The sequence below is a fragment of the Ranitomeya imitator genome, chromosome 9 (genome assembly GCF_032444005.1).
Source record: "Ranitomeya imitator isolate aRanImi1 chromosome 9, aRanImi1.pri, whole genome shotgun sequence".
Taxonomy (NCBI): Eukaryota; Metazoa; Chordata; class Amphibia; order Anura; family Dendrobatidae; genus Ranitomeya; species Ranitomeya imitator.
In genome coordinates this window covers 90,848,661-90,876,109 of record NC_091290.1, presented here as the reverse complement: position 1 = coordinate 90,876,109, position 27,449 = coordinate 90,848,661, and the positions used below count along the sequence as shown (strand labels likewise).

At 44.8% G+C, this 27,449-nt stretch overlaps 1 protein-coding gene across 4 annotated transcripts in view; it reads right to left on the bottom strand.

The window, feature by feature from the left end:
- Positions 1-27,449, bottom strand: part of SPON1 (spondin 1) — a 1,002,740-nt gene that overhangs the window by 820,083 nt on the left and 155,208 nt on the right. For all 4 annotated transcript variants that reach the window (XM_069739940.1, XM_069739943.1, XM_069739942.1 and 1 more), the window contains one exon: positions 23,329-23,435. In XM_069739940.1, coding sequence (XP_069596041.1) covers positions 23,329-23,435 — 107 coding nt within the window. The remainder of the gene's footprint in view (positions 1-23,328; positions 23,436-27,449) is intronic.

Here is a 27,449-nt window from a genome sequence, read left to right as displayed (position 1 = left end):
TATCTTTAGGGGTAGTTAGCTCTTAGGCTGTGACGAGGTGCCTAGGGAGAGTTAGGAGCATCCCACGGCTACTTCTAGTGTTGTGTTGAGCTTAGGGACTGCGGTCAGTACAGTTACCACTTCCTTCAGAGCTCTGTTGTGAATTCTGTGGCAGAGCTCCCTCCTGTGGTCACAAGTGGTACTTTGGCTGATTCTCTCTGTGAGCTTCTGTTGGTGGAGGGAAGTGGTACTGCGGCTTCTGAGTTTCCTCCCTCAGGTGATCTGGTGAGGTCGTTAGGTGCTTCTCTACTTAACTCCACCTAACGCTTTGATCCTGGCTTCCTGTCAATGTTCCAGTGTTGGACTTGCTTTTCCCTGGATCATTCCTGTGGCCTGCTGCTCTGCATAGCTAAGTTCTTCTTTGCTATTTGTTTGCTATTTTTTCTGTCCAGCTTGTCTAAATTTGTTGCTGGAAGCTCTGGGACGCAAAGGGTGTACCTCCGTGCCGTTAGTTCGGTACGGAGGGTCTTTTTGCCCCCTTTGCGTGGTTTTCTTTAGGGTTTTGTGTAGACCGCAAAGTTACCTTTTCTATCCTCGATCTGTTAAGAAAGTCGGGCCTCAATTTGCTGAATCTATTTCATCTCTATGTTTGTCTTTTCATCTTAACTCACAGTCATTATATGTGGGGGGCTGCCTTTTCCTTTGGGGTATTTCTCTGAGGCAAGGTAGGCTTATTTTCGATCTTCAGGCTAGTTAGTTTCTCAGGCTGTGCCGAGTTGCATAGGCAGAGATAGGCGCAATCCACGGCTGCCTCTAGTGTTGTTTGGAGAGGATTAGGGATTGCGGTCTCCAGAGTTCCCACGTCTCAGAGCTCGTTCTATGATTTTGGGTTATTGTCAGATCACTGTATGTGCTCTGACCGCTATGTCCATTGTAGTACTGAATTGCCTCTCATAACAGAGCTCGTTCCATGTTGCTCCTAGACCACCGTATCATAACAGTTTACATACAGTAAACCATGTCATATCCCCATTTTTTTGCATATTCCACACTACTAATGTTAGTTGTGTGTATGTGCAAAATTTGGGCGCTCTAGCTATTAAATTAAAGGGTTAAATGGTGGAAAAAAATGGCATGGGCTCCCGCGCAATTTTCTCCGCCAGAGTAGTAAAGCCTGTGACTAAGGGCAGATATTAATAGCCTGGAGAGGGTCCATGGTTATTGCCCCCCCCCCCTGGCTAAAAACATCTGCCCCCAGCCACCCCAGAAAAGGCACATCTGGCAGATGTGCCTATTCTGGCACTTGGCCACTCTTTTCCCATTCCCGTGTAGCTGTGGGATACGGGGTAATAAAGGGTTAATGTCACCTTGCTATTGTAAGGTGACATTAAGCCAGATTAATAATGGAGAGGCGTCAATTATGACACCTATCCATTATTAATCTAATAGCATGAAATGGTTAAAAAAACACACAACAATATTGCAAAGTATTTTAATGAAATAAACACACAGGTTGTTGTAATATTTTATTCCACTCTTAATCCACCTGAAGACCCTCGACCTGTAACAAATTAAAAATAATAAACCAACAATATCTCATACCTTCCGTCGATATGTCCCACAATGTAAATCCATCTGAAGGGGTTAATTAATTTTACAGGCAGGAGCTCTGCTATAATGCAGCTGTACTCGTGCCTGTAAAACCCCAGCGAATGAATGGAAAGTAGGTCAATGACCTGTAGTTACCTTCATTCGCGCTGATGTGCCCTCTGCTGGTTGTCCTCATATGACCTCGAGGCTGGGAACATATTCAGAAAAGTTCCCACGCTCGAGTTCATATGAGGACATCCAACAGAGGGCGCATCACCGCGAATAAAGGTAACTACAGGTCATTGACCTACTTTCCATTCATTCGCTGGGGTTTTACAGGCAGGAGTACAGCTGCATCTGCCAGATGTGCCTTTTCTGGGGTGGCTGGGGGCAGATGTTTTTAGCCAGGGGGGCCAATAACCATGGACCCTCTCCAGGCTATTAATATCTGCCCTCAGTCACTGGCTTTACTACTCTGGCGGAGAAAATTGCGTGGGAGCCCAAGCCAATTTTTTCCGCCATTTAACCCTTTAACTTAATAGCTAGAGTGCCAAAATTTTGCACATACACACTACTAACATTAGTAGTGTGGAATATGCAAAAAAAAATGGGGATATGAGATGGTTTACTGTATGTAAACCATGTCACATATCATGTCTGGTTCAGGAAGGAGATAGGAAAAGCCGGCAATTGAATTACCGCCTTTTAAGCTATCTCGCGCTGGATGAAATATTAATATATATATATATATATATATATATATATATACACACTCAAAAAAAAGGAAAAGCAGCACAAAATAATTGAAAGAAAGTGGACTTTAATGCCTGAACGGCGTGCAATTACTACCTTAGGCTACGTTCACATTTGCGTTGTGCGATGTTGCGTCGGAGACGCAATGCACAACGCAAACAAAAACGCACCAAAACGCACGTTAAAACTCATAGTTTTGCGACGCATGCGTCCTTTTTTGCCGAATTTTGGACGCAAAAAAAATGCAACTTGCTGCGTCCTCTGCGCCCTAACGCTTGCGGCAAAAAAACGCATGCGTCGCAAAACGCAGCACAACGCATGTCCATGCGCCCCCCATGTTAAATATAGAGGCGCATGACGCATGCGTCGCCGCGGTTGCGCCCGACGCAACGCAAATGTGAACGTGGCCTTGCAAGGCAAGCAGAGCTCTTCCGACCAGCAATCCAATGGTCAAAAAGTAATAAAATAAAAAAAAAGGAAAAGCAGCACAAAATAATTGAAAAAAAGTGGACTTTAATGCCTGAACGGCGTGGCAATTACTACCTTACAAGGCATGCAGAGCTCTTCCGACCAGCAATCCAATGGTCAAAAAGTAATAAACTCAAAAAAAAAGGAAAAGCAGCACAAAATAATTGAAAAAAAGTGGACTTTAATGCCTGAACGGTGTGGCAATTACTACCTGACAAGGCATGCAGATGCTGTTCCAATTTTTTCACTTCATATTTTTTCTGTGGAAATTTGCATCTTCTATTGCTGGATTCTGTTACTGTGTGTGATTTTGTTTTTTTTGTCTTTTTGTCTTTTTTTTTTGCTGTTTTTGCTTTTTTGCATTACGTGGACTATGGAACAAAATGTGCCTGAAACTGGCGTTTTTGCATATACTAGTGAGGATGGGGAGAGAATTATTAGAGAGGTGGAAACAAATGCCACCTTTCTTAGTACACCCTCATTACATGATCTTAAATTGAAATATGAAAATACTTTAAAGAAATCCACAACATTGCAATTACATCTCATTACTTTGAGTGAATACTGTAAAGCTCAAAAAAATCCCAAGAGGCCTTCGGTCTAATATCCGCCCCAACTTAATGACTAATAACTCACTCTTCTGTGCAAGATTTAGTATGATTTCAAACAAGTATGGTTTGGACATTATCCTTTTAAATATCGAATACCTACAACAAGAATTAAAAAAAGTTGATTTGGATATACCAGTGCTGGAATCTGAGATTAAGAGCCTTCTGAGAGAAGATGAATGGACTAGTTTCAGAGAGTTGCTGAAAACTAAATTTGATAAGTTGCGCCTTGAGTTGGAAGAGGTGAAACGGAGGAAATGGAATTGTGATATGGAAGACTATAGGGAAGGGAATATTTACAAATGGCAGAGAGAGACCTCAGGAAACTGGAGGAAAAAAAGGTTTTTTCTCCAAAAAAAGACTTTGTTTACACATATGACAGTAATTTTTTGCAATTTAACCATGACTCTTTCAGGTTTGGATTCCCCAAAAGAAAAGCTGAAGAACACAGGAAAAGGGGAGGAAAAAAACACCGGAGACAGCAAAAAAGAGAAAAAAGGGAAATACAAATCACCAGCGGAAAAACAAGTGACAACGAGGAGCAAGGATCAGGTTTAATTGTGAATATTTCTAAAAAAAACTCTTACTGAATGCCAGGTATCGGCCCTGAATAAGGGTTTATCATTTGGACTTAGTACCCATGTGAACTGGTTCCAATTAAGCCTTGACTTGCAGAACTTCTTTAGGTTGATTAAGCTAAGGGATTGGTTTTGTCATAATCCAGGTATAGAAACGGTGTCTGTTAGTAAATTTAATTAAAAACAGGTATCCCTTAGGAAAAAGAGTAACTTTATTCCTTTAGTTAATTCTCCAGTTATAGAAGCATTTATATCTGCTGTGAGCGATATTGAGAAGTTGAAAAATGGGTGTCCAAAAAGATTCGAGCATCCTAATATGACAGTGGGGGAAATGGAAGCCTTACGTGAGCTACCACAAAATGAAGAAATAATTATAAAAAAGGCGGATAAGGGAGGTGCAGTGGTTGTCTTAGATAGAACTGAATATATTGAGGAAATTAAGGGACAATTGGAGGACCCGGGGGTGTACGAGAGATTGTCTCATGATCCTAAGTTTGATATAGAAAGAGAAATCAAGACAATCTTAGAGAATGCTGTACATAAACAAGTTATTGACCAGGATTTATATATATGATTTTCTGACCATTAAATTTCCAGTGACACCGGTAATATACACGCTACCAAAGATCCACAAATCTCTCGTGCACCCCCCGGGTAGACCAATAGTGTCAGGATGCGGCTCTATTTTTTCAAATATTGGGATTTTTATGGATAAAATCCTTAACCCAATTGCTGGTTGCGCGGAATCGTTTGTTAGAGACACCACTGATTTTTTAGAAAAAATAAGTGTGATTGAGGTGTTTGGCGAAGTGGTTTTGGCATCGTTCGATGTCACTTCGCTATATACCTCGATTGACCACGCTCGGGGGCTCGCCACAGTGAATAAAAAGTTACTAATTACTCACCATTCTAGCGAGGCCAGGGGTTTTGTAATACAGCTGTTGGAACTAGTGTTGACTAGAAACTATTTTTTATTTGGAGACACTTTTTATTTGCAATTACGAGGGACCGCCATAGGCGCGAACATGGCGCCCGCGTATGCAAATATAGTTATGAGTGTCATCGAGGAGGACTTTGTCTATGTGTCCCACCACTTCGGCCAAGTGGCCGCATGGTGGAGATACATAGACGATGTCTTCCTCGTATGGACGGGTACAGTAGAGTCCTTACTTAAATTTCATAACTACCTGACTACAATTGATGAAACAATTAAATTCACCCTTGTACACTCATGTACTAACATACAATTTTTGGATGTTAATGTTCAAATTGAGAATGGTAAATTTACTACTCAATTGTTTACTAAAGCCACAGATAAAAATGATTTATTGCTTTTCAATAGTCAACACCCCAGAAAAACTAAAGAGTCAATCCCGTACAGTCAGCTTTTGCGGGTCAAAAGAATTGAAAGTAATGAAGATTCTTTAAAAAAATCTATGGAAGGGACATGTAGGAAATTCTCTGAAAGAGGTTATCCAAAAAATTGTTGCAAATACAGAAGAATAAGGTTGATTTATTACCGAGAAAAGAATTAAGGTTGATTTATTACCGAGAAAAGAATTACTACCGAAAAAACCTAAATTGAAAGAAATTGATCGTATTCCTTTTGTAACATCGCATTGTGAGGAGAGTGGCAAAATTGCTGACATTATATGCAAACATTAGGGAATGCTATATAAATGTTCTCCCGAAGTGAAGGAGTTCTCTAAACCACCAATTTTCTCATATAAACATAGTCGAACTATTGCGTCTACTCTGGTGAAGTCCGATATAGGGTCATTCAAAAAACAGGGTCAGGCCACACTTACTGGCAACAGTAGGAAAGGTTGTTTTCCATGCTTGTCCTGCATTAACTGTAATTTGATGCTCAAGGGGGTCTAAGGGTACCGTCACACAGTGGCATTTTGATCGCTACGACGGCACGATCCGTGACGCTCCAGCATCGTAACAATATCGCTCCAGCGTCATAGACTGCTGTCACACTTTGCAATGTACGACGCTGGAGCGATAATTTCATGACGTATGTGCGATGTAGAAGCCGTTGGTTACTATGCGCACATCGTATACAATATCGTGCACACCTTTGTTACACCATGCGATCATGCCGCCACAGCGGGACACTAGACGACGAAAGAAAGTTTCAAACGATCTGCTACGACGTACGATTCTCAGCGGGGTCCCTGATTGCAGGAGCGTGTCAGACACAGCGAGATCGCTGGAACGTCACGGATATATCGCTGGAACGTCACAAATCGTGCCGTCGTAGCGATCAAAATGCCACTAGGTGACGGTACCCTAACTTCTTTCATCCCATCACGAATGAGGAATATAGGATACAGCATTATTTGACATGCGACTCAGAGTTTGTTGTATATATACTTCAGTGTCCTTGCTCCTTATGGTATGTCGGTGAAACTACGTGTGATTTTAAGACTAGAATCAATCAACACCGACATACCATAAGGAAGAAACGTTTGGATCTACCAGTGTCTAAACATTTCACGGAGAAATGTCATACTGAAAAACAACTGCGCTTCCGTATTATTGATTTGGTACCGCCTTAGAGAAGGGGAGGTGACCGTATACGGTTACTTAAAAAGAAAGAGTTGGAATGGATAAAAAAACTCAATACTTTAAAACCTTATGGTCTTAATGTGGATTTCAAACTTAATTCAATTATGTAAATGTGATAGTGGTTATATTCTCTCCTAAGTGTATATTTTATATATTTTTTATGTTTTAAAAGAAACTTATGGAGTTTTTTGTCCTTTTTCAGGTGTCCTATCTTACATACCAAGATACTATATGGTGGCTACGACTTTGAACAATGGACGATGGATCCGTACTGATTACTCTATAATGTGAATTATTTTGCTTTCCTTTTTCCTTGATCTCTGCATCTCTCTTGATATTTTGATTATTTTGGATATATAATTACAGAGAATAAAAGCTTGAATTTATAAACATAGGAAGCCCCCCTGCTTTGGTCATTTGGTTTTTTATGTTTCTCTAGGGATGTTGAAGAGGTAGCCAATGATTGGGTCATGTGTGTCATACTGTAGGGGTTCGGAGAAACGCGGGGGGTATCCGCCCCCAAAGGTCTCCGTTTCCTTTCTCAGGGTCAGGATGCCCCACTTTAATAAGGGGGGCTTCCTGGACCTTGGTGACGTATTACAGACTTATGTCTGGGTCCCTTTAAATACGGCGGCACATCGAGTATGTTCCCGAGTAGAGAAGACTATTCTTATACATATGACCACATATGGAGCAGTTTAAATTTGTACATTTTTTTTTTTATATATATTTTTTATGCTTTTCACATTCTCTACAGTAATTCCTGAGTAATGCAGAGTTCAGGATCACTAGGATCGCTACTGTATCTTTTATATTGCTATTGCAATAGTTATGTGGTTCCGTCCTCCGTGTGGGCAAAGCCGCCCCTAGCTAACATGGCGCCATGGTCCTCGGAAGGCTCTGCGCAGCTGCAGGGCAGAGCATTGTGGGTCTCTGACTGTGATGTCACGGACATGTAAGGTAGGCACTTGGGAACGCCGTGATCATGGCTGCCATTACTGAGCTGTGTATGTGAGTGTACTTGGATTATAATATCGTTAGTAAGGACACCTGATTTGCTTTTAATAACAATTGGCCATTAAGCTATTTTTAATTATTTTCACGCAGTATGTTATTCATAATACCCGTCAATAGCTGTGGTTTGATGGGCTGAGTAAGTTGCACAATTGCACTGTTACACTGATGATGCACAATAACACTGTTTAACCCCTTTACCCCCAAGGGTGGTTTGCACGTTAATGACCAGGCCAATTTTTACAATTCTGACCACTGTCCCTTTATGAGGTTATAACTCCGAAACGCTTCAACGGATCTTAGCGATTCTGAGATTGTTTTCTTGTAACATATTGTACTTCATGATAGTGCTAAAATTTCTTCGATATAACTTGCGTTTATTTGTGAAAAAAACGGAAATTTGGCGAAAATTTTGAAAATTTCACAATTTTCCAACTTTGAATTTTTATTCTGTTAAACCAGAGAGTTATGTGACACAATATAGTTAATAAATAACATTTCCCACATGTCTACTTTACATCAGCACAATTTTTGAAACAAACTTTTTTTTTTCAAGGAAGTTATAAGGGTTAAAATTTGACCAGCAATTTCTCATTTTTACAACCAAATTTACAAAACCATTTTTTTTAGGGACCACCTCACATTTGAAGTCATTTTGAAGGGTCTATATGGCAGAAAATACCCAAAAGCGACACCATTCTAAAAACTGCACCCCTCAAGGTGCTCAAAACCACATTCAAGAAGTTTATTAACCCTTCAGGTGATTCACAGCAGCAGAAGCAACATGGAAGGAAAAAATTAACATTTTACTTTTTAGTCACAAAAATGATCTTTCAGCAATAATCTTTTTAATTTCCCAAGGGTAAAAAGAGAAAATGGACCTCAAAAGTTGTTGTCCAATTTATCCTGAGTACGCTGATACCCCACATGTGAGGGGGAACCACTTTTTGGGCGCATGGCAGGGCTCAGAAGGAAAGGAGCGCCGTTTGACTTTTTCAAGCTAAATTTGGCTGGAATTGAGATCGGACGCCATGTCGCGTTTGGCGACCCCCTGATGTGCCTAAACAGTGGAAACCCCCCACAAGTGACCCTATTTTGGAAACTAGACCCCCTAAGGAACTTATCTAGATGTGTCATGAGCACTTTTATCCCCCAAGTTATTCACGAAAGTTTATAACGCCCGGGCGTGAAAAAAAAAATTCCTATTTTTTCCACAAACATGATCGTTTAGTCCCCAATTTTTTATTTTCTCAAGGGTAAAAGGAGAAATTGGACCCCAAAAGTTGTTGTCCAATTTGTCCTGAGTACGCTGATACCCCATATGTGGGGGGGGACCACTGTGTGGGCGCATGGCAGGGCTCAGAAGGAAAGGAGCGCCGTTTGACTTTTTCAAGCTAAATTTGGCTGGAATTGAGATCGGACGCCATGTCGCGTTTGGCGACCCCCTGATGTGCCTAAACAGTGGAAACCCCCCACAAATGACCCCATTTTGGAAACTAGACCCCCTAAGGAACTTATCTAGATGTGTCATGAGCACTTTTATCCCCCAAGTGCTTCACGAAAGTTTATAACGCCCGGGCGTGAAAAAAAAAAATCCTATTTTTTCCACAAACATGATCGTTTAGTCCCCAATTTTTTATTTTCTCAAGGGTAAAAGGAGAAATTGGACCCCAAAAGTTGTTGTCCAATTTGTCCTGAGTACGCTGATACCCCATATGTGGGGGGGGACCACTGTTTGGGCGCATGGCAGGGCTCAGAAGGAAAGGAGCGCCGTTTGACTTTTTCAAGCTAAATTTGGCTGGAATTGAGATCGGACGCCATGTCGCGTTTGGCGACCCCCTGATGTGCCTAAACAGTGGAAACCCCCCACAAATGACCCCATTTTGGAAACTAGACCCCCTAAGGAACTTATCTAGATGTGTCATGAGCACTTTTATCCCCCAAGTGCTTCACGAAAGTTTATAACGCCCGGGCGTGAAAAAAAAAATTCCTATTTTTTCCACAAACATGATCGTTTAGTCCCCAATTTTTTATTTTCTCAAGGGTAAAAGGAGAAATTGGACCCCAAAAGTTGTTGTCCAATTTGTCCTGAGTACGCTGATACCCCATATGTGGGGGGGGACCACTGTGTGGGCGCATGGCAGGGCTCAGAAGGAAAGGAGCGCCGTTTGACTTTTTCAAGCTAAATTTGGCTGGAATTGAGATCGGACGCCATGTCGCGTTTGGCGACCCCCTGATGTGCCTAAACAGTGGAAACCCCCCACAAATGACCCCATTTTGGAAACTAGACCCCCTAAGGAACTTATCTAGATGTGTCATGAGCACTTTTATCCCCCAAGTGCTTCACGAAAGTTTATAACGCCCGGGCGTGAAAAAAAAAAATCCTATTTTTTCCACAAACATGATCGTTTAGTCCCCAATTTTTTATTTTCTCAAGGGTAAAAGGAGAAATTGGACCCCAAAAGTTGTTGTCCAATTTGTCCTGAGTACGCTGATACCCCATATGTGGGGGGGGACCACTGTTTGGGCGCATGGCAGGGCTCAGAAGGAAAGGAGCGCCGTTTGACTTTTTCAAGCTAAATTTGGCTGGAATTGAGATCGGACGCCATGTCGCGTTTGGCGACCCCCTGATGTGCCTAAACAGTGGAAACCCCCCACAAATGACCCCATTTTGGAAACTAGACCCCCTAAGGAACTTATCTAGATGTGTCATGAGCACTTTTATCCCCCAAGTGCTTCACGAAAGTTTATAACGCCCGGGCGTGAAAAAAAAAATTCCTATTTTTTCCACAAACATGATCGTTTAGTCCCCAATTTTTTATTTTCTCAAGGGTAAAAGGAGAAATTGGACCCCAAAAGTTGTTGTCCAATTTGTCCTGAGTACGCTGATACCCCATATGTGGGGGGGACCACTGTTTGGGCGCATGGCAGGGCTCAGAAGGAAAGGAGCGCCGTTTGACTTTTTCAAGCTAACTTTGGCTGGAATTGAGATCGGACGCCATGTCGCGTTTGGCGACCCCCTGATGTGCCTAAACAGTGGAAACCCCCCACAAGTGACCCCATTTTGGAAACTAGACCCCCTAAGGAACTTATCTAGATGTGTCATGAGCACTTTTATCCCCCAAGTGCTTCACGAAAGTTTATAACGCCCTGGCGTGAAAAAAAAAATTCCTATTTTTTTCCACAAACATGATCGTTTAGTCCCCAATTTTTTATTTTCTCAAGGGTAAAAGGAGAAATTGGACCCCAAAAGTTGTTGTCCAATTTGTCCTGAGTACGCTGATACCCCATATGTGGGGGGGGACCACTGTTTGGGCGCATGGCAGGGCTCAGAAGGAAAGGAGCGCCGTTTGACTTTTTCAAGCTAACTTTGGCTGGAATTGAGATCGGACGCCATGTCGCGTTTGGCGACCCCCTGATGTGCCTAAACAGTGGAAACCCCCCACAAGTGACCCCATTTTGGAAACTAGACCCCCTAAGGAACTTATCTAGATGTGTCATGAGCACTTTTATCCCCCAAGTGCTTCACGAAAGTTTATAACGCCCTGGCGTGAAAAAAAAAATTCCTATTTTTTTCCACAAACATGATCGTTTAGTCCCCAATTTTTTATTTTCTCAAGGGTAAAAGGAGAAATTGGACCCCAAAAGTTGTTGTCCAATTTGTCCTGAGTACGCTGATACCCCATATTTGGGGGGAACCACTGTTTGGGCGCATGGCAGGGCTCAGAAGGAAAGGAGCGCCGTTTGACTTTTTCAAGCTAACTTTGGCTGGAATTGAGATCGGACGCCATGTCGCGTTTGGAGAGCCCATGATGTGCCTAAACAGTGGAAACCCCCCACAAGTGACCCCATTTTGGAAACTAGACCCTCTAAGGAACTTATCTAGTTGTGTGGTGAGAATTTTGAACCCCCACGTGCTTCACTAAAGTATATAATGCCCAGGCGTGAAAATAAAAAATCCTATTTTTTCCTACAAAAATGATATTTTAGTCCCCAATTTTTAATTTTCCCAAGGGTACCAGGAGAAATTGGACCCCAAAAGTTGTTGTCCAATTTGTCCTGAGTACGCTGATACCCCATATGTGGGGAGGAACTACTGTTTGGGCACACGTTGGGGCTCGAAAGGGAAGTAGTGACGTTTTGGAATGCAGACTTTGATGGAATGTTCTGCTGGCATCATGTTCCATTTGCAGAGCCCCTGATGTGACTAAACAGTAGAAACCCCCCACAAGTGACCCCATTTTGGAAACTGTACCCCCTAAGGAACTTATCTAGTTGTGTGGTGAGAATTTTGAACCCCCACGTGCTTCACTAAACTTTATAATGCCCAGGTGTGAAAATAAAAAATCCTATTTTTTCCCACAAAAATGATATTTTAGTCCCCAATTTTTAATTTTCCCAAGGGTACCAGGAGAAATTGGACCCCAAAAGTTGTTGTCCAATTTGTCCTGAGTACGCTGATACCCCATATGTGGGGAGGAACTACTGTTTGGGCACACGTTGGGGCTCGAAAGGGAAGTAGTGACGTTTTGGAATGCAGACTTTGATGGAATGTTCTGCTGGCATCATGTTCCATTTGCAGAGCCCCTGATGTGACTAAACAGTAGAAACCCCCCACAAGTGACCCCATTTTGGAAACTGTACCCCCTAAGGAACTTATCTAGTTGTGTGGTGAGAAATTTGAACCCCCACGTGCTTCACTAAAGTTTATAATGCCCAGGCGTGAAAATAAAAAATCCTATTTTTTCCCACAAAAATGATATTTTAGTCCCCAATTTTTAATTTTCCCAAAGGTAACAGGAGAAATTGGACATCAAAAGTTGTTGTCCAAATTGTCCTGATTACGCTGGTACGCCATATGTGGGAAAAAACTGTTTAGGCACACGTTGGGGCTCGAAAGGGAAGTTGTGACGTTTTGGAATGCAGAAATTGTCTGCGGTCGTCATGTTCCGTTTGCAGAGCCCCTGATGTGCCTAAACAGTAAAAAAAACCGACAAGTGACATCATTTTGGAACCTAGACCCCCCCCAAGGAACTTATCTAGATGTGCCCCCTTTTTGGAACTAATGTACGCTTTCTTGTAAAGTAAATTAGTAGTGCATGGAGGTGTGGTACAATCTGAAGCAATCCTTCATACACAGGCCAGGTTTTTCGGGGCAGGTGTCGCATTGATAAATGGTGTCCTTGCGTATTCCCCTTTTGTAACACACTCGGCACCTTTTTTGCGGCTTACCTTTTCTGCCGGTTGGCGGGACCACCCCCGGAAAATGCTGGCCTGGTACGATACGAGCACCTTCAGTTCCGGAAGTACTGGGGCCCTCTCCTTCCGGAGTACCAAATATCAGGGCCTTAACCACTACCTCCTGGAACTGAAGGTACGACGTATCGGTGTGGCGTGCACATCGTAACAGCAGGAAAGCGTTGAGCATTGCCATTTGTACGATGTGGACGGCCAACTTTTTGTACCACACCTTGGCCTTTCTCAAAGCACTGTATGGTTGGAGGAGTTGATCAGAGAGATCAACCCCCCCCATGCTTTTGTTGTAGCCCAGTACACAGTCCGGTTTGCAGACCTGTGTAGAGGTACCCCGTACAGTGCTGAGGGCTCTGCCATCACCATGTATGGTGGTCAAGAGAAGGACATCCCTCTTGTCCTTGTACTTGACCACCAGCAGGTGGTCGCTACATTGGGCCTTGCTCTCACCTTTTCTGAGCATCTGCCGAAGTAGCGTCTTTGGGAGGCCTCTCTGATTTTTGCGCACAGTACCGCAGGCTGCGGTACCTCGCGCAGAGAGGGATTTGTAGAGTGGGATGCTGGTATAAAAGTTATCAGTATAGAGGTGATAACCTTTATCCAGCAGTGGGTGCACCAAATCCCACACGATCTTCCCACTCACTCCCAGGACAGGAGGACACTCAGGGGGTTCAATCCTGCTGTCCTTCCCTTCATACACTCTAAACCTGTGGATGTACCCTGAGGCACTCTCACACAGCTTGTAGAGTTTGATTCCGTACCTGGCCCTTTTGTTGGGCAGGTATTGACGGAATCCGAGCCGCCCCTTAAAATGGACCAAGGACTCATCCACGCAGATGTCCCTTTTGGGCACGTACACTTCAGAAAACTTTTTGTTGAAGTGTTCGATGACCGGCCGAACTTTGAACAGACGGTCAAAGTTGGGGTCATCTCGTGCGGGACACTGTGCATTATCGGAATAATGCAGGAATTTATGGATGGCCTCAAAACGTCTCCGAACCATGGCCATTCGGAATACTGGAGTGTTATATAAAACATCTACACTCCAATATTGCCGCATTTCTGGCTTCTTCACGATCCCCATGTGGAGGACCAGGCCCCAAAACTGCATCATTTCAACTGCGTCTACAGGAGACCAGTTGGAAAATGATGTACCGGGGTTTTGCTCCAAAAATTGACGAGCATACAAATTAGTTTGCTCCACCATGAGGTTAATAAAATCCTCAGAGAAAAAGACTTTGAAAAAGTCTGTTTCTGTGAGGCCCGTGGTGTCAAACTTGATTCCTGATTCTGCCACAAAATCAGGAATCAGTGGCTCGTAATTTTCGGGGGGCGAGGTCCATGTGGGTTCCGCAGTGGGGAGCGCTGGTTCAGGAGTGGTGGGGGCTGCCTCATCTTCTGTCCTGGGGCGTCTGCGTGGTGGTTCCGCAGGACCCGAGGAGGAAGAGGAGGAGGAGGAGGAAGAGGAGGAGGAGGAGGAAGAGGATGAAGAATCAGAAAAGTGAAGAAAAGTGGGATCCTCTCCCTCGCTATCAGTGTCGGAGGCAAGGAAAGCATATGCCTCCTCCAATGAATAGCGCTGTTGGGACGAACGGGACGAGCGGGACATTTTTGTGTGAATATGGTGATTGGGTGCACTTTATTGATAACTGTATGTGTATGTGTGGGGGGATAGTGATTTGTGCAAACTTATCTGAAAAGAAAATGCTAAAAGGAGAAGAAAAACCTGTAAAAAAAAAAAAAAAGGCAGGCACAAACTCTGATAAGAGAACTGCGTCACTTATCAAAGTTTGGCGGCTGCGGGATGTGTGTACGGAGGTTGCGCAAAAAGGCTGAAGGGAAAAAAGCGAGCGCGAGAGTTGATCGGTGAACTGCGTCACCAATCAACGCTCGGCGGCTGTTAAATGGGCGCACGGAAGGAGGTGCAAAGGGGGGTAAAAAGAGGGGGAAGGGAGATGGGGGTGGAAGTGGGGATTGGGCAGGGATCAGTGATCAAAACGTACGGTTGTAGTCAGGTGGCGCAAAAGGGGGGTGAAAAAAAAAAAAGGAAAACGGCAGGCACAAACTCTGATAAGTGAACTGCGTCACTTATCAAACTTTGGCGGCTGCGGAATGTGTGTACGGAGTTGGCGCAACGGGGGTGAGGGAAAAAAAGCGAGCGCGAGCGTTGATCGGTGAACTGCGTCACCAATCAACGTTCGGCGGCTGTTAAATGGGCGCACGGAAGGAGGTGCAAAGGGGGGTAAAAAGAGGGGGAAGGGAGATGGGGGTGGAAGTGGGGATTGGGCAGGGATCAGTGATCAAAACGTACGGTTGTAGTCAGGTGGCGCAAAAGGGGGGTGAAAAAAAAAAAAAGGGAAAACGGCAGGCACAAACTCTGATAAGTGAACTGCGTCACTTATCAAACTTCGGCGGCTGCGGAATGTGTGTACGGAGTTGGCGCAACGGGGGTGAGGGAAAAAAGCGAGCGCGAGCGTTGATCGGTGAACTACGTCACCAATCAACGTTCGGCGGCTGTTAAATGGGCGCACGGAAGGAGGTGCAAAGGGGGGTAAAAAGAGGGGGAAGGGAGATGGGGGTGGAAGTGGGGATTGGGCAGGGATCAGTGATCAAAACGTACGGTTGTAGTCAGGTGGCGCAAAAGGGGGGTGAAAAAAAAAAAAGGAAAACGGCAGGCACAAACTCTGATAAGTGAACTGCGTCACTTATCAAACTTTGGCGGCTGCGGAATGTGTGTACGGAGTTGGCGCAACGGGGGTGAGGGAAAAAAAGCGAGCGCGAGCGTTGATCGGTGAACTGCGTCACCAATCAACGTTCGGCGGCTGTTAAATGGGCGCACGGAAGGAGGTGCAAAGGGGGGTAAAAAGAGGGGGAAGGGAGATGGGGGTGGAAGTGGGGATTGGGCAGGGATCAGTGATCAAAACGTACGGTTGTAGTCAGGTGGCGCAAAAGGGGGGTGAAAAAAAAAAAAAGGGAAAACGGCAGGCACAAACTCTGATAAGTGAACTGCGTCACTTATCAAACTTCGGCGGCTGCGGAATGTGTGTACGGAGTTGGCGCAACGGGGGTGAGGGAAAAAAGCGAGCGCGAGCGTTGATCGGTGAACTACGTCACCAATCAACGTTCGGCGGCTGTTAAATGGGCGCACGGAAGGAGGTGCAAAGGGGGGTAAAAAGAGGGGGAAGGGAGATGGGGGTGGAAGTGGGGATTGGGCAGGGATCAGTGATCAAAACGTACGGTTGTAGTCAGGTGGCGCAAAAGGGGGGTGAAAAAAAAAAAAGGAAAACGGCAGGCACAAACTCTGATAAGTGAACTGCGTCACTTATCAAACTTTGGCGGCTGCGGAATGTGTGTACGGAGTTGGCGCAACGGGGGCGAGGGAAAAAAAGCGAGCGCGAGCGTTGATCGGTGAACTGCGTCACCAATCAACGCTCGGCGGCTACTAAATGTGCGCACGGAGGCGGCACAAATGGGGGTGGAGGGGGTAAAAAGAGGGGGAAGGGGGATTGGGGTGGATGAACGGGGATTGGGGTGGATGAACGGGGATTGGGGTGGATGAACGGGGATTGGGCAGGGATCAGGGATAAAACTTACGTTTAGTTGTCTTCTTTCTTTAGCAGGGATTGTGGTGCTACAGGCTGCTGTGGCACCACAATACCCAGCACGGCAGGGAGATCCAGGCACAAAATCCAGCAGGGAGATCCAGCAGTATGACCGCTCTGTAGGAATCCTCAGCTAGAATGAGGACCCTGCAGAGCGGTCATACACAGGTCAGGCAGGTGACACAGACAGGTCACAGAGCGGTCATGCTGCTGCTGTGACCTGTCATTGGTGGGATCGACCATAACATCGATCCCACCAATCAGAGCTTTCCTGGTGACCTGGCTGTGACCTGCCTAGGATCGGATCTGTTCGCGCCATCCTAGGCAGGTCACAGCCAGGTCACCTGCAGGGCACAGAGCGGTCACAGAGTGATCGCCGCTGCGCCCTGTGATTGGCGCGATCGACGATGACATCGATCGCGCCAATCGGCTCCTGCAGGCCCTGCTGGGCCTGCACTGTGTCCTATCCTAGGATCGGTGCTATTAGAGCACCGATCCACGCAGGTTCCGGCAGGGCACAGCGCGGTAATACCGCGCGGTGCCCTGCGATTGGCGCGATCGATGCGATCGGCGATCGCGCCAATCCGGGCTGTTCTTGCCGGTGCCTGGCGTTGCCAGGCACCGGACCTAGGATCGAGTACATCGGTACTCGATCCTAGCCTGTGACCTCATTGTTTCAGCCGCTCCGATTGGCTGAAACAATGAGAATGGCTGTGATTGGCTGTTCAGAATTGAACAGCCAATCACAGCGATCGAGAGGGCGGGTGGGCGGCGACAATGCCCTGGATGCCGAGGCCATCTCCCCCCAGGTGAGATGGCGTCGGAATTTTAATGCGATCACCGCGACTTAAGTCGCGGTATCGCATTAAAGGGCAGGACGTACTATCCCGTCAAGGGTCAGATAGGCCCAGGGCACCTCGACGGGATAGTACGTCCAAGGTCACAGAGGGGTTAATACTATTGACTTTATTATATTTAATGATTTTCTAATGAGATATGTATGTGTTTGATATAAAATGTGGTCTCACTCTTGTATTCATTGCTTGACAAAGGATAACACATTCGAATGATGCTGTTCCAATTTTTTCACTGAAAATCTCGGCTTATACTCTAGTATATACGGTATATACTAGATATATATTTATATATCTAGTATATACCGTATATACTAGAGTATAAGCCGAGATTTTCAACCCAAATTTTTGGGCTGAAAGTGCCCCTCTCGGCTTATACTCGAGTCACGGTAGAGATGGGGTCGGCGGGTGAGGAGGAGAGGGCGCTGAGGCATACTTACCTAGTCCCGGCGATCCTGGCACTCCCCCTGCCGTCCCACGGTCTTCGGGTGCTGCAGCTCTTCCCCTGTTCAGCGGTCAGGTGGGACCGCTCATTAGAGAAATGAATATGGACTCCACTCCCATAGCGGTGGAGCCGCATATTCATTTCTCTAATCAGCGGTAACGGTGACCGCTGATAGAGGAAGAGGCTGCGGCACCGAAGACCAGCTGTCCGGGAGAAGGAGCGGGACGCCGGGAGCAGGTAAGTATTGCATAGTGACCTGTCCCCGTTCCACACGCCGGGCGTCGCTCCATCTTCCCGGCGTCTCTCCGCTCTGACTGTGCAGGTCAGAGGGCGCGATGACGCATATAGTGTGCACGCCGCCCTCTGCCTGATCAGTCAGTGCAGAGAGACGCCGGGACGAGACGCCGGGAGGTGCAAGCAAGAGAGGTGAGTATGGCTTTTTTTTTTTATTGCAGCATTATATATACCGGTAGCACAGCTTTATAAGGAGCATCTATGGGGCACAAATGAACGGTGCAGAGCACTATATGGCAGAGCTTTATAAGGAGCATCTATGGGGCACAAATGAACGGTGCAGAGCACTATATGGCAGAGCTTTATAAGGAGCATCTATGGGGCACAAATGAACAGTGCAGAGCACTATATGGCAGAGCTTTATAAGGAGCATCTATGGGGCACAAATGAACGGTGCAGAGCACTATATGGCAGAGCTTTATAAGGAGCATCTATGGGGCACAAATGAACGGTGCAGAGCACTATATGGCAGAGCTTTATAAGGAGCATCTATGGGGCACAAATGAACGGTGCAGAGCACTATATGGCAGAGCTTTATAAGGAGCATCTATGGGGCACAAATGAACGGTGCAGAGCACTATATGGCAGAGCTTTATAAAGAGCATCTGTGGGGCACAAATGAACGGTGCAGAGCACTATATGGCATAGCTTTATAAGGAGCATCTATGGGGCAATAATGAACAATATGGAGCATTAGATATGGCACAGGTTTATATGGAGCATCTATGGGGCAATAATGAACGGTATGCAGCATTACATGTGGCATAGCTTTATATGGAGCATCTTATGGGGCAATAATGAACGGTATGGAGCATCTATTTTTATTTTTGAAATTCACCGGTAGCTGCTGCATTTTCCACCCTAGGCTTATACTCGAGTCAATAAGTTTTCCCAGTTTTTTGTGGCAATAGTAGGGGGGTCAGCTTATATTCGAGTATATACAGTATATATATATATATATATGTGTGTCTCAATGACATATATATATGTGTATATATATATATATATATATATATATACCTATTCTATGTGTACACATTTATTCTACCTATTCTATTCTAACCTGTCAGTGTGATTTTACTGTACACCGCAATGAATTGCCGGCTTTTCTCTCTAACACCGCTGCGTATTTCTCGCAAGTCACACTGCTGGTCCGTGTGTAATCCGTATTTTTCTCACCCCCATAGACTTTCACTGGCGTATTTTTTTAGCAATATGGTGACAAACGCAGCATGCTGCGATTTTCTACGGCCGTAGAAGACCGTATAATACGGATCAGTAAAATACGGCTGATAGGAGCTGGGGCATAGAGAAGCATTGTACCATATGCAATCCGTATTTTCAGCACCTCTCTTACGTCCGTAAAACACGGTAGTGTGACGCCGGCCTAAGTAGGAGAAACAATGATACACATATATACAAGGAGCAAAGTCCAGCACCACAATAGGTGCTGATAGTACCGCTCACCCCACTCACGTAATGTTTTATTTTGAGCTGAATGTAAAAACTGTATGTAGTAAGACCAAGTCCCTGCGTGATAATGCAGGTAGAATGATCCCTGTGTGATAATGCAGGTAGAATGATAACATGTAAATCGATAGCTATAAATTGATTTGGGCTGTGCATCATAGGAAAAAGAGCTCTGACCTCTGTAAAGATATATGAAAAACTTGAAAAAAATGGAGCTTTGGAATAGCTTAAAGGATGTGGACATATTTGACTTTAAAATAAAAAATCATTTTTACATATGCTAATGATTACGGTTAGGAAAGAAGTTGCGCTAAGATTCAGCCTGCAATCTACATCCCTGCATACATTTTCAGACTCTTGATACATAGTGTACAGCCTGCATCAGTTTCTTTTGCGGATTTCCCACTTAAAATGCATTGGTATGTCTGGAAAAAAACGCATCAAAAAGGCACCAAAAACGCAGCAAAAATGCGCAAAAACGCATGCAGTTTTCTTGTAGAAAATTTCTGTTTTTTCTCAGGAATTTTCTGCAAGAAATCCTGAATGTGTGCACATAGCCTTAGCCTAAGACTATTTCTTAATTTCTCTATAAGAGCATAGATGTTTTCCTGTCTTTTCATACTCAGATCAGATGTTTTCGCCCTTACCCTCCTATATTTAAGGCCTAATTCACTGGTCAGTGTTTTTCTTCTGTTTGTTGTCCATGTTTTCCATGTACATGTTTTCCATGTTTTGGAAACTTTCAATCCATTTTTTTTATGTGCAAGATGAACACATACCTAAGAGAAGGGATAGAGGAGAGGAAGTGGCCATAGCTGATAGCAGAGCTCTAATGGATTTGTGTTAAAATTTGAGTAGCCAGCTAGGTGAGGGACATACACATAACCTGCAGCAGCAAAATGGTAGAACATTTTTAATGAAGATTATTAAGAAAACCACTTCTAAAGGTGGCTACAGGACACATAGTTGATGGAAGTATGTATCATAAAGGTCATTGTCCTCTGTGATGTAAACCTGAAGGAATACTATAGTGCACATAGTACTAAGGGGCTTTTTTGTGCATCTGGGTAAGGTTTAAGGGCAGCCTGAGAGATGGGAGGGTCTGGCTGTCTACATACCCCACCTCTGGATGTGGTTCACATGATAAAATAGAGACTTTTTGTTTGACACATGGCCTGTGTTTGGAGGTTAAAAAACCTCCTGTGTGATGTCTCCAGACTGTGCCGGTATGCTCCTGCGTGTCCTGGACTGTGTCTAAAGTGACCTTGTTGGAACTGTTAACAATAATTTGCCTGCAATTAAAGACTGTTTATTTTCCTTTGATTGTGTCTAATTTATGAAGCACCGATAAACCAGCCTGGACATTTAAATGGAAACAGTCCTGTGTTACCCCATCACGCACCCAAGTGAGTCACATTCCTACAAACTGTATTTCATATTTACGACAAATTTAGACAGGCTGACCATGAAAGTTAAATTACCTCTGATTGGCTATGTATAACTGTTTAGACAAGCCAACCATAATTCTATTCTCACAGAATAATCATTTATACAATCATTCTGCGTACAAAGAATATTATTGTTATGGGTAAGACAACTCATGTTTACACAGAACAATGAGCTATGAGAATGATGATTGTATGGCTCTTTTAGATATGCCGATAATCAAATGCGAGGGTTTGTTAGAACGCTTGTTCACCAATTGAGTAAACATGCTGGCAATCACAACATACAAGCAAAATGCTTCTTAATTGAGTGATTGGATGGTTCATACTAGCATTAAAATCATCGTTCTCGGTAGCATATATTCCTGTGCAAACAGGTGATCTGCTGCCTTCAACAATGATATTATTGTGACAGAATATGATCGTTCTGTGCACATAGAATTTGGGTTGGCCTATCTAAACAGGCCATTATACTATCATTGCTCTACTTGCATGTAGCCGATTGGAGGTCATTTGAAGGCCGCAGTTGACTAGACTTCATGGGCCGTTAATGTCTGCATTATTGGGCAGCTGATTGATTGGGAGATTGCTGGCATGTTTACACAAGTATTCTAGGGAATGTTCATTAATGGCTTGTCTAAAAAAAAAAAACTTTACAAACCAAATAACAATAAAAACTCTGTGCAAAAAGTAAAAATGAGCTTGAAATATTTCTAAACATTTAGCAGTGAGTAAATAACTTTTCTTGCCCAATAGTTCCAGTCTCTGAAAAATCAACTGATTCTTGCTACAATAGAAATCTGAACATTTTCTGCACAGATGTTTTAGCATGAATGCATCAAATGACATATTAAATGCAATACTCTCCAAAATTACCGTATATACTCGAGTATAAGCCGAGATTTTCAGCCCAAATTTTTGGGCTGAAAGTGCCCCTCTCGGCTTATACTCGAGTCACAGTAGCGGTGGGGTCGGTGGGTGAGGGGGAGAGGGCGCTGAGGTATACTCACCTAGTCCCGGCGATCCTGGCGCTGTCCCTGCAGTCCCACGGTCTTCGGGTGCCGCAGTTCTTTCCCTGTTCAGCGGTCACGTGGGACCGCTCATTAGAAAAATGAATATGGACTCCACTCCCATAGGGGTGGAGCCGCATATTCATTTCTCTAATCAGCGGTAACGGTGACCGCTGATAGAGGAAGAGGCTGCGGGACCGAAGACCAGCTGTGCGGGGGAAGGAGCCGGACGCCGGGACCAGGTAAGTATGTCATATTTACCTATCCCCGTTCCACACGCCGGGCATCGCTCCATCTACCCGGCGCCGCTCCATCTTCCCGGCGTCTCTCCGCTCTGACTGTGCAGGTCAGAGGGTGCGATGACGCATATAGTGTGCGCGCCGCCCTCTGCCTGATCAGCCAGTGCGGAGAGACGCTGGGACCGGACGCTGGGAGCTGCAAGCAAGAGGTGAGTATGTGGTTTTTTTTTTTTATTGCAGCAGCAGCAGCAGCAGCAATTGCACAACTTTCTATGGTACATCAAGGGGGCAAAAATGAACGGTGCAGAGCACTATATGGCACAGCTATGGGACAAAAATGAATGGTGCAGAGCACTATATGGCACAGCTATGGGGCAATAATGAACGGTGCAGAGCACCATATGGCACAGCTATGGGGCAATAATGAACAGTGCAGAGCACTATATGGCACAGCTATAGGGCAATAATGAACGGTGCAGAGCACTATATGGCAGAGCTTTCTATGGCACATCTATGGGGCAATAATAATGAACGGTGCAGAGCACTATATTGCAGAGCTTTCTATGGCACATCTATGGGACCATAATGAACGGTGCAGAGCACTATATGGCAGAGCTTTCTATGGCACATCTATGGGGCAATAATGAACAGTATGGAGCATTCTATGTGGCACAGCTTTATACAGAGCATCTATGGGGCAATAATGAACGGTATGCAGCATTATATGTGGCACAGCTTTATATGGAGCATCTTATGGGGCAATAATGAACGGTATGGAGCATCTATTTTTATTTTTGAAATTCACCGGTAGCTGCTGCATTTCCTACCCTAGGCTTATACTCGAGTCAATAAGTTTTCCCAGTTTTTTGTGGCAAAATTAGGGAGGTCGGCTTATACTCGGGTCGGCTTATACTCGAGTATATACGGAATGTTTTAGTACCTATCAAGTGTCCCAAAATAGTTATTTGACAACAAGGGAAAGATCAGACTGAACAGCAACCTAACAATTTGTCAATATGTTCAATATTTTCTTCAACTAAATTGAAGCTGCGTGTCATAACGCAAAGTGCGTTCTGCAGTGTAACTTATGATTGACTGGAAAAAGAATGAGCAATTACTGTGAAGACATTCAAGATAGGTGAAATTTCTTACCTGAAAAGACCCGGCATGATCATCTTCTTTTTCACCATCTTTACCCTCCTTTAGTGCAATGAGTGTAAATCCTCTAAAGTAGGCAGGTGTAGCAGCAGCGAGCGTTACTGAAATATAAAGACAATACATAGAGAATGAGCTGTACTGTACAGTGGTCTACAGAAAGTAGCACAAAACATGTGGAGGTATGAGGGGCGCTATATTGGCATCAAATGCACTATGTCATTGTTACACTTCATCATCCTGATCCAACAATAATATATTTCTTCACTGCCGGAAATCTTCACCAGTGTGTTTCATGACAATCAACATTTGTATTATTTTAAGAAATCAGAAGAGATGTACAAAATTAGTTGCAGAAAGAAACACAACTTGTAGTTTCTAGGTTTCAATAAAAAAAACAAGGAGGTTCACAAGACTGTGTGAAAAATCTGTTGGATTTTCATCCACAAAAGTAGGACAATTTTTTTTTCTCACTCAAGGGGGAGTCCCACCTGATTTTCAGTGCATACTGGGATTTTTTTCACATGCAGGTTGAGACAGTAAAAAAATCATTCATCTCCACTGCCCCATTGAATAGCATCAATTTGAGTGTGATCCGCTTAAAGGAAAGCACTGGGACAGAAAACACACTTGGTGGCACGAGCACTACAAGTGATATGCCAACAGCAGTTCTCAACCTAAATGCAAGTTGTTTTTTTCCAAGGTATGGCTTAATCATTTTTTGCATTTACGTTTTTGGCTCTCCTTCTAGCTATAACTTTTACATTTTTCTATCAACATAGCTGATTCACTTTACTTTGTAATGCACAGTCCTGTCCCCTTCGCAAAAAAGCACTCCCAAATTATGATGTTTCCCCTACCATGCTTCACTGTTGGGACAGTGTTCCTTGGGTTGTACCCGTCCTTCTTTTTCCTCCAAACACGGCAAGTGGAACTGAAACCAAAAAGATCTATTTTGGTCTCATTTGTATGTATGATCTTCTCCCATGCCTCCTCTGGATCACCCAGATGGTCACTGGATTACTTCAAACAGACCTGGACATGTGCTGGCATAAGCATGGGGACCCTGCAGTATTTTGATCCGTGAAGACATAGTGTTACTAATGGTAATGTTCAAGACTGTGGTCACAGTTCTCTTCAGGACATTGACCAGGTTCTCCCATGTAGTTCTGGGCTGATTCATGTCCATTTTCAATCATCCAGACGCGATCTTGCATGGCACCCAAGACCTGAGTCATCTTGTGTTTCTTCAATTTTCTAATAATTGTGCCAACAGTTGTTGACTTCTCACCAAGCTGCTTGCCTATTATCATGTAGCCCATTCCAGCCTTGTGCAGATTTACAATTTTGTCCCCAGTGTCCTTAGACAGCTCTTTGGTCTTGGCCATGGTGGAGAGGTTGGAGTGTGATTGAGTATGTGGACAGGTGCTTTTATACAGGTAACGAGTTCACACTGGTGCAATAAATATAGGTAAGGAGAGCAGATTAAGAGGGCTTCATACAGAAAAACTAACAGGTCAGTGAGAGACAATTCTTGATGGTTGTAGGTGATCCAACACTTATTTCATCCAATAAAATGCAATTTAACCCCTTTCTGCCATCGGACGGAATAGTACGGCTGATGGTAGAACCCCCCGCTTTGATGTAGGCTCCAGCGGTGAGCCTGCATCAAAGCCGGGACATGTCAGCTGTTTTGAACAGCTGACATGTGCCCTCAATAGGCGAGGGTGGAACTGCGATCCACACAGGCCTATTAACTAGTTAAATGCCTCTGTCAAACTCTAACAGTGGCATTTGACTAGCGCTTCTGTAACACCCCAGGTAACCAGGTGTTACAGGGATGTTGCTTTCCTTTCGGGGAGGGTGATATCATGCTTGGAGGCAAGGAAGATTCCCTTTACCAGGTAATGCACCTACCTACAACACATTTTGAATCCAGGCCAGAATGGGGAACTCGGGCTCGGATTCAGGGGAGCTTCCCCAGCTTTAAGTGTTCTGGTCTGGAGGAGGAGTTAGTCAGTTGGTCCAGGGAGACCAGACAGTTCAGTCTGGAGCAGACAGTGAAGATAGAGGAGTGGAGAAAAGACAGCGGAGCTCTGCAGCCAGGACTGAGCTGCAGCTCCAGGAAAGGAAGTGAATCTGAGGGGTTGAATGTAGTTAAGCATCAAAGGAAAGAAGCACAGGAGAAGGAAAGGGGCTCAGAGGGGAACTGTGACCGTGCACCCTCAGAGCCGAAGCGCAGGAACCGGGCACCGGGAGCCCAAGGCTGTGTTGTACTCCAGGTCGCACGGCAGAACCGGAGGGCATAGGACTTTGTTATTTGCCCGCACCCACACCTGAAGGTGCAGCAGTACACTAAGAGCCCAGGTCGTGACAGAGACCCTATAAAAAGGCTCACACTGCCCATCATACAGGTAACTGTCCCAGGATAAGAGACAGAGGACTTTGCCAGCAAGCTACAGGCAGCAGAGACCTTGCATACGAGCACGAGTAGGAAGGCTTACGGACCTCACCTGGGAGAGGGATTTGCCTTTGCCTCCAGGCCGGCCAGACCACATCACCACCTGTTCCTGGTACCCTGGACTGTGGACTGCTACTATCAGTAAACCAGGTAAAGACATTACAACTCTGTGTCCTCCATTTATTTGCCGGCATACACCATCTCTGCCCAGCACACCGGGAGCCCTGGGGACCCCGCTTCACGTGTGGGAAGCGTCACCATATATGCTGCCATAGATTGTAAGTCCGCAAGGACAGGGTCCTCTCCCCTCTGTACCAGTCTGTCACTGTAAACCTGTTTACTGTAAACGATATCTATAACTCTATATGTGACCCCTTTCTCATGTAGAGCACCATGGAATTAATGGTGCTATATAAATAAATAATAATAATAATAGTAACATCACCACAGAGGACCCCTTTAGGCAGCGTCGATCCCTACTGACTGAGAACCACAGGTGGCGTCACAAACACAAACTTTATTATAACTCCCTTAAAAGAACTTTCCCCTTTTAATTGAGTGCCCAGGGCCACGGATTGGGTCGCAGCCACTGTGACATCCCCTTTAAGTGCGACCGGACCCAGTACAGAGTATCCCCATTGCCTTGGAAGGCGACTCACTTCTGGCCATTGGGTCGGAAATGCGCGCATCGCTGACCCGATGTGTCGGCATGACAATCAGAGGTCTCCTGAAGACCTCTACGGTTGTGGGTTCCAGATTGCTGTGAGTGCCACCTTGTGGTCGGCGCTCATAGCAATACTGTAATTCACCTATATAGGGCCGATCTGAGCATCGCTCCTCTGTAGCAGAGCCGATTAGGCTATGCCAGCTTATAGCATCATTAAATACAGCGCAAGTGGGAATAAAACATAACTTTTACTGGAAATGGATAAAAGTCAAAACAAAAGTCACCCAAAAGTGATATAAAAACACATGGGGTAAGGTCTCAACTAAGAGACATAGCAAAACCCCTAATAGGATTTAAGAAACTCCGCCTGCAGAGGCACTTGCGGATGAAAGGTGCACCACCGTATGATTCAAACACTAGCTGCCAGAAACAAATACATATGAATCACAGAACGGTATTTCATACAGTAGGTTGCATGTGAATAAACAATTATCACAGAGTAGCAAAACATGGCACCTATACCACGGTGTCACTAATAAAAATAAGAATTGGAAAATGGAACGATCTCACCAATTCCAGGGTGCATGAGCAGGAGTACCGGAAGACCAGGTCAGGGAACACTCCGGAGTTTGATGCAGGGAACTGACAATACCCTGCCGTTCCCTATGGGGCTAACAGTAGTCTATCCCCCAAGCTCCTGCCCTTACAAGGGCAGTCCACAGCTACCCCTGTATGAATATGCCCTGCACTCTCCCTGTGGTCAGTCCCGACGCGTTTCCTCCAAGCTAATCATCAGGGGACCTGCTTGTTTGAAGAGATAGGTGCCTACGTGCTCAAAAAGGGAGACATAAGTTTTCTGCCACCCCCTATGCTGTTCTGCAGAGAGTGGACAGAGTGTGGGGCTAGTCCTTAAATAGGAAGTGGTTCATAAGGTTGTTTAACCACTTAATATGGGGCAAATGAGTCACCTGTGTGGCGGCTAAAGGTCAC